Genomic DNA, 7,490 nt, shown 5'->3' on the forward strand with positions numbered 1-7,490 from the left:
TTTTTTAAGATGGGAGTCTCACTATGTTGCCCAGGCTGCTCTCAAACGCCTGGGCTGGAGCGATTCTCCTGCCTCAGCCTCCCAAAGGGCTGGGATTACAGGAGTGAGCCACTGTACCCAGCCTATCTAGTCTTGAAATAAGGATTTCCCTCTGGTCAGCAACAGCAGGACCCACTTTTACTTTGGTTTAATCTTATGATCCTTCCCTCCCATGCTGTGAATTTTGAAAGAGAATAGAAGTAAAAGCAAACAAAACCCATTGCACAGTTAATATAAACTCTTCTGGAAGAAATCAGAAGCTCTCCCTCCCACAGAGGTGAAAAAGGGAATCCGTTACAGCTGCAGCTCCCGTGTGCTCCTATGGAGGTGGCTGAGAGCGAAGCTAGTCAGTCCCTCATGCCAGTGAAAACCTCTGCTGGTTTGCTCTCCCTGCTGGCCTGGGCCTGCAGGGAGCTGACATACAAAGGATATTTTCCCTAGCTTTTTGGTGTTTTGAGCTGAAGGAAGCTCTGATCCAAATCTGTGATCCATAAACTTTCAAAAACAGAACCCAGGCCTTTAAACCAAATGACCAGTTCCCACACCATCCACCACTCCTCTGCTGTGGCCTGGAGACGCCCAGAAGTACCTTCACTGGTTTCCTGGAATGTGGACAGCCTGGGAACGGGGAAAGGAGAGCAGAGTGATGCTGATGGGACAGACTGAGCAGACACGGGAAAATGTGCTTAAAGAAGCCCAGATACTCTGCATGGCCTGGTTTAAGTGGTGTCACAAGCTACTCACTTTGATGAGCCAGAGTGGATCACCTGCCTTCACTTTGGGTGGGAAAGGCTGGCTGTATTAGGAACTGGTTTTAGTCACCTTGTAACCCCAGCCTCTAATGACTAATTCAGATTTCCAAGTGGACTGGGGCCCTGGCTCTTTCTTAGTGGACTGTCGGAAGTCACCTACGCTGAATTTGATTCTGCAGTGCAAATCCATTGCTTCCCCTTTAACAGAGTGGCTCTTGGACATGCCCATTAAATCACTTGGTCATTTTATGAATTTTGGGGTGGGGCCTATTTATTGTTCTGTTTTGGGCACTAGTTTGAGAGTTAGTTTGTACACAGTAAGTTTAGCCAAGCCTGGCTGTGAAGGGAGGGCACCTGGATGGTGACACAAATCCACGAGGAGAATAGGGGAGGATTTGCTCACCTGTGGCCAAACAGCACTCCCAGACCCCCCGCCCGGACTCCCCCAGACCCCTGGCTTGGAGGCCCAGTGGAGACAGCTTACATTGTCCTCCAGGTGACCGTTGCAGCCGGGCTGGGCCAGCAGCAGCTTGACAATCTCCACGTGCCCGTGCTCGCTGGCACACATGAGGGCCGTGGAGCCCTCGTCATCTTGGATGTTGACATCAGCCCCGCAGGCCAGCAGGCCTTTCACCATGTCTATCCGCCCGTGACTGACCGCCAGCATGAGGGCCGTCTGTCCCGCCTATGGGAAGAGATGACAGGGACTTCAGAAATACAAACTGAGTTGGCAGCGGTGGCCCCTCATGGAGCTGTGCTAGGGAAAGAACTAGCTTGGAACTTTTTGGGGTGGGTGGTGGTAAGCAGGGAGAAACCAGCTTCCCGTGAGCTAAGGAAGGGCATAAAGGAAGGAGCCAATTTCACTTGAGCATCGAGGATCTGTCTCAGTATAGCGAGGGGCTGGAAGTTCAGAGGTGTTTAAAAGTGAAGCTGTGAACACATCTGGATCTGGGACACTGCCTGCTATAAAGACACTGCAACATGGAGAAAGGAAGCAACAGTCACCAGGTATATGATGGCGATGCCCCATCGTTTATGTGTAGGGAGACTAACAACATTTCCATGCAAATGAAGAAAAGAAAGGCAAAGGAGGGAAAAGTTTCCAGTGTGAAATTTAAGCCTATATTTCACTGGTGTGTTTGGTCAGCACGCAGTGCGTGGACTCAGGGCAGGCCTGCAAACAAATGCACCATGGCGGGAGCATGGCATCTATGCCTGCTCTGCCAGAGCGGCCACTGCAGTCCTGTCTGCTGCCTGTGGGTCAGGGGTGCCTTCCTGAGCACAGGAACCAAGCATGCTAACCTGACTGGCTTTGGCATTCACATCCCCGCAGCCAAAGAGTTCCTCCACAACCCGCATGTCTTTTTCTGCTTCCACAGCGGCAAGGGCTGCCAGCATGATGGGGGTATAGCCTGCCTTGTTCTGGTGATCCACGTTACACACATCTACAAAAAAGAAAAAAAGTCTCTTAGGAAGCAGCCCCTTCTAACAGCAGCGGCTCACAGAGCCACTGAAGGGATGGTGCTTACAGGAGTGCAATGAAATGGCACCAGGTGGCTAGAGACCAAGAGTGACTTTAGAAGGAAACGTGAGAGAGGTTTTCATACCAAACCAAAAACTTTATTTTTTCCTATTCAGGAGACCTGAAGCAATGGTAACCTATAGCGTTTTTTTTTTTTTTTTTTTTCCCCTCTTTGAGACAGAGTCTTGCTCTGTTGCTCTGGCTGGAGTGCAGTGGCACAATCGCAGCTCACTGCAACCTCCGCCTCCTGGTTTCAAGTGATTCTCCTGTCTCAGCCTCCTGAGCAGCTGGGACTACAGGTGCCCACCACGATGCCTGGCCTACAGCATGTCTTGTTGGCAACTGGTGGCTGAAATGCAATGGCTGCTCTTGAGAATAAACAATCATGTGGGATCTGGGCATTCAGCTGTGTTTAGGAAACCACTCTGAAGTGAAGCAGGCAGTGAGCTATTCATGAAAGAAGGGTTTGCAAAGGCTTATGTATGGAACACTGGACAGGGTGGCACCTGCTTATCCAAACCCTACTCATTCTGAGACCCTGAATTTACTACTCTGGCCTATCCAGGGTCCTGAGAAGCAGAATTCCAATCATACAACATCTAGCTCTAGAATTTATGGTCTGAGAGCAAATGCAGTTAAGTACCTTTAACAGATTTAATGAACCAGACTTTTTCTATTCCTGTAATTTTCAAGGAGTCTTCAGTGATTAGCCTTCATGCATTTACAAGTTCCTTCACCGTTTCTCTGAAATGGCTGGAATGATGAGTGTTAGAAAGCAGCTTTTATGTGGGACCAAATATGAAGTTAAAATGTTTAGAATGTTTCTATCATTAAGGAGAAGATAAGGTACCATGAACATTTTCCTTCAGATCCCAAACAACTCCATACTAAGGACATAATGGTATTTTTAAAAGTGTGTGTTTTTACACAGAAAATAAAGGCCCTGTGGTGGAGAAGTGGATGAGTTCGTGTGTGCTTCGGAGCTCCTGAGCATATGGGACTTTGCTCTGCACAGATGTGGAAGCATCCTAGAACTACACCTATGGAACCAGAATCTCAGCCTAGAAGGGTGAGCAGTAAAAATTAATAAAAGTGATTAACCAGCTGGGTGCAGTGGCTCACGCCTATTATCACACCACTTTGGGAGACTGAGGTGGGCAGATCACCTGAGGTCAGGAGTTCGAAACCAGGCTGACCAACATGGAGAAACCTGTCTCTACTAAAAGAAAAATAAAATAAAATTAGCTGGGTGTGGTGGCACATGCCTGTAATCTCAGCTACTCAGGAGGCTGGGGCAGGAGAATTGCTTGAACCCGGAAGGCAGAGGTTGTGGTGAGCCGAGATTGAGCCACTACACTCCAGCCCGGGCAACAAGAGCGAAACTCGGTCTCAAAAAAAAAGAAAAGTGATTAACCAAAACCATCTAACAATGGAATTAAAATGATTTGTTCAAGATATTTTATCCGCTTCTAAGGGTATCCTAAGTTGTTCCTGTCAGGAGTGATACTGAAATCTTGGTTTGGCTTCCCTGGATATTATCCACTTCTGTTGAAACAATCAGTCTGGCTGACAGTATCACCAGCTCTGTTTATAGTCTGGAAGGCCTGAACAGGAGCAGCTTGAAATTCCTTCCTGTAAGATAGAAGCATTTATACCCTAACATGGCTCCAAAAATAGGGAACAAACTTATAAGAGAAAAGAAGGATAAATCTGCTTTGATTTTTTTCCCTGCATCAATTCCAAGTTCCCAAAACAGAGCAGAAGAGATTGGATAGTGGATGAAGAGATGATTTTGGAAAATTGGACAGTTTTATTGCATATTCTTAGTCATATTCATAGTCGGGTGTTTCCATTGTATCCTCATTAATGAGACTGAGGTACTGTGAACTGTATCAGTCACACCCTAGAAATAAAAGTAAAAATATGTATTACAAAAACTGAAAGATTTGGGGACTATGTGTGGCACTGGGCTGCTCCATGCGAAGAAGAATTTGAAAGCTCACAATTTCTCGAGGGGATCATCTGTGTCTGTGTCACCCCCTCACTTCATACCTAAGATGTCCACTGGCTCTATTCTGGGATGGCAAGTTTTTACCCTCATTATTATGGTTGAGATATAAGAATCATAGGTCCTTTGCTCTATGCTGCTTCCCTAATAACAGTGTTTTTTTTTTTTGGTGAGAATGTGATCGTTTGACCATAATCTGTCAGGGTGGCCTTGCTTAGCCCCATCTTGAGTAACCACACACTTCTGCAAGGACAGCAGTCATGGAGTATGGACAAAGTGAGTAGGCTGCAAGCACCAAGGCTGTAAGCAGCACTCTGCCTCCTGAGCGCAAACCAGTCAAGCCTGCATGAGTGAGCTCAGGAGGCAACGTGAGTCATGCTTCGTACCAGGGATACACCCCTCACTTGAATGCAGCAAGAATATCCGCAAAACCTCCTATCAAAACAGATGTGGAATCTGTTCACTCAGTTTTAAATTTCAAGCCTCTTATGAGTGACTCAAGAATATTCTTGCTATATCACGTGGAAAAGCAATAAAAAGGATTTTAGCATGGTCAGAGAAATCGGGAGTGGCTCAACCAGGTTCTCTGACATGAGTCATAACCCAAGTGCTGCTAGAGACGAGACGGGGTGGAGGGGCAGCCAACATACCGGCGTCCAACAGCAGCTTCACTATCTCAAAGTTGGAGTGGGATACGCTGTAATGGAGGGCTGTGTTGCCGTTGCCGTCTGCCAAGTTGATGACATAGCGGAGGACATCTGGGGAGATGGCCTCAAAAGCAGCGATGTAGTCCCCCACCATGGCTGGAATGGCCGACTTCTGACTGGACACGCGGAACCATTCATGCTGGAGGGTGTTCAGACAGAACCTCTGCCAAAACACCAAGTGGCCATTAGTTCTTCTATTTATAGACCATTCGAGACCTAGTTAAGAGTGCAAGTAATCTGTCCTTTTATAGTCAAAGTATATGCAGTTAGAATCTGCTCTCAAAAACAAGACCCACAGCCCTAAGAGAAGCTTTAAATACCAAACTGGGACATCCTTGATTTTAAACCACTCGCAGATGCTAATATCTGTAAAGGAGGCCAGATAGCACCATGTAGAAGGAGAGGCTCTGGAGCCAGATCACCGAGGTTCAAAAGCAGGCTCTGCTACCTAAAAGCTTTATGACCCTAGGGAAGTTATTCTGCCTCAGTTTCCTCATCTGAAAAATGGGGATAATACGGTTCTTTCATAGTTTTTTTGTGATGAGAATTAAACACTTAGGCTTGGCTCAATTTACTATCAAACTATTAGTATTATGACATCATACTGGCGTTGCAAACAATTTTCATAAAAATCAGGAAGAAATTAACAGGCCTACACTGAATTATGCTGCTTGCTTCCTACCCAGACCAACCTCACCTCCTTCACCTCCTCAGCACAGCACTAGGTTGGGAGACGGTAAGTGTATAGCTAACCCAATTCCCACCTCAATCCCAAACTGTTCAACCATGGAAGGGAAAATAAAAGGAAATTAGTTCCGGATGGGCTTCCTTTTTCTCATCAGCTCTACTCTGACTTCCTGAGGCTGTGGACACATGAACATGGCACTTGCTTTGTGGATGATCAAGTCAAACCTGGATACGTGAGGCTCAGAGGAGGCTGAGCATAGTCGGTGCTGGTGATAAGGATGACTACAATGCCTTTTCAATGGGCCTTCTTTCCTCTGAGTTTAATATTCATTTCTGCTTTGCTTACTCTTTAACCATTTAAAACTAAAGAAATCCTATTTGACATGTTCAAAAGCACCAGAAGCCTGTAAGTCCTCTTTCTGTAGAAAAAGCAGAGCTGGGATTATAGACCTCCCATCTCTTTATCATCCTACTGTGGATTATTTAGTTTTAACCATTTCAATCACATTTTGGGACACTTGAAAAGGGTCCTTTTTTAATTTTATACATTCAGATTCCTCTTTCTTTGAAGTTGTCACACAGAAAGAAGGAAAAGTATGTCTCTGGTTGTCCTAACTCTATTACTGCTAAGTAACTGGTACCCTGACATGATTAGTCCTGGCACTGTGTTTACTCACTTGTCCACTACTTTAAATACTTTCACACAAAATAAACATTCAATTAACAAAAAAAAAAAATAGGGCCAGGTGTGGTGGCTCGCGCCTGTAATCCCAGTACTTGGGAAGGCCGAGGAGGGTGGATCAAGAGGTCAAGAGTTCAAGACCTGCCTGACCAACACGGTGAAACCCCATCTCTACTAAAGAGAAAAAAAATTAGCTGGGTGTGGTGGTGCACGCCTGTAATCTCAGCTGCTTGGAAGGCTGAGACAGGAGAATCACTTGAACCCGGGAGACAGAGGTTGCAGTGAGCCAAGATTGCACCACTACACTCCAGCCTGGGTGACAAAGCAAGATTGTCTCCAAACAGGAAAAAAAAAAAGAGTACCCATCAGAGTGTGTGCATGACACCATGCTTGGCAATTTGGAGGATGCAGGAATACAAAATCCTTACCAAAGACCACATAACCTAGAATCTGGAGAATGGGGAAAGAAAGAGTATGCTATGGCTATAAAATCTGGGGTTGTAAAGCACCAGTTTTAAGTTCAGGTTAAACCTGATGGGAAATATTGACACATTAGTGACATTTCATGGTTTTACCACTCGTGACCAAGATACAGCCTGGCATTTTTATGAATACAAATTCATGAATTTCAACACGTAGTTCTATGTTTCCCCTTGACTAGGAATTTTTTGAGAGAGGGTATCACTCTCTCTCCCAGGCTGGAGTTCAGTGGCATGATCATGGCTCACTGCAGCCTCCCAAGTAGCTAGGACAACAGGTTCATGCCTGGCTAATTTATTTTCTGTAGAGACAGGATTTTGCTATGTTGCCCAGGCTGGTCTCAAACTGAACTCCTGGGCTTAAGTGATCCACCTGCCTTGGCTTCCCAAAGTGCTGGGATTACAGATTTGAGCCACTGTGCCTGGCCTTGACCAGGAATTTTATTTAGTACAGCTGGCCCTCTGTAGCCACAGGTTGCAGAGCTATAGATTCAACCACCCACAGAGTGAAAATATTTGAAAAATGAAAAATATAAAAAATAATAGTATAACTTATTTATATAGCATTTACATTGTATTAGTTTTTTTTTTTTTTTTTTTTTCCTCTTTGAGAC

At 45.5% G+C, this 7,490-nt stretch overlaps 1 protein-coding gene across 21 annotated transcripts in view; it reads right to left on the bottom strand.

The window, feature by feature from the left end:
• Positions 1-7,490, bottom strand: part of KANK1 (KN motif and ankyrin repeat domains 1) — a 238,518-nt gene that overhangs the window by 2,455 nt on the left and 228,573 nt on the right. For 20 of the 21 annotated variants that reach the window (XM_037743812.1, XM_017543396.2, XM_037743796.1 and 17 more), the window contains 3 exons: positions 4,972-5,191; positions 2,094-2,236; positions 1,276-1,476 (listed from right to left, as the gene is read on the bottom strand). In XM_037743812.1, coding sequence (XP_037599740.1) covers positions 1,276-1,476; positions 2,094-2,236; positions 4,972-5,191 — 564 coding nt within the window. Of the gene's footprint in view, positions 1-1,275; positions 1,477-2,093; positions 2,237-3,666; positions 3,946-4,971; positions 5,192-7,490 lie in introns of those variants that run through there. The other variant, XM_017543410.2, reaches the window with a different exon arrangement.

The sequence above is a fragment of the Cebus imitator genome, unplaced genomic scaffold (genome assembly GCF_001604975.1).
Source record: "Cebus imitator isolate Cc_AM_T3 unplaced genomic scaffold, Cebus_imitator-1.0 Scaffold155, whole genome shotgun sequence".
NCBI classification, from domain to species: domain Eukaryota; kingdom Metazoa; phylum Chordata; class Mammalia; order Primates; family Cebidae; genus Cebus; species Cebus imitator.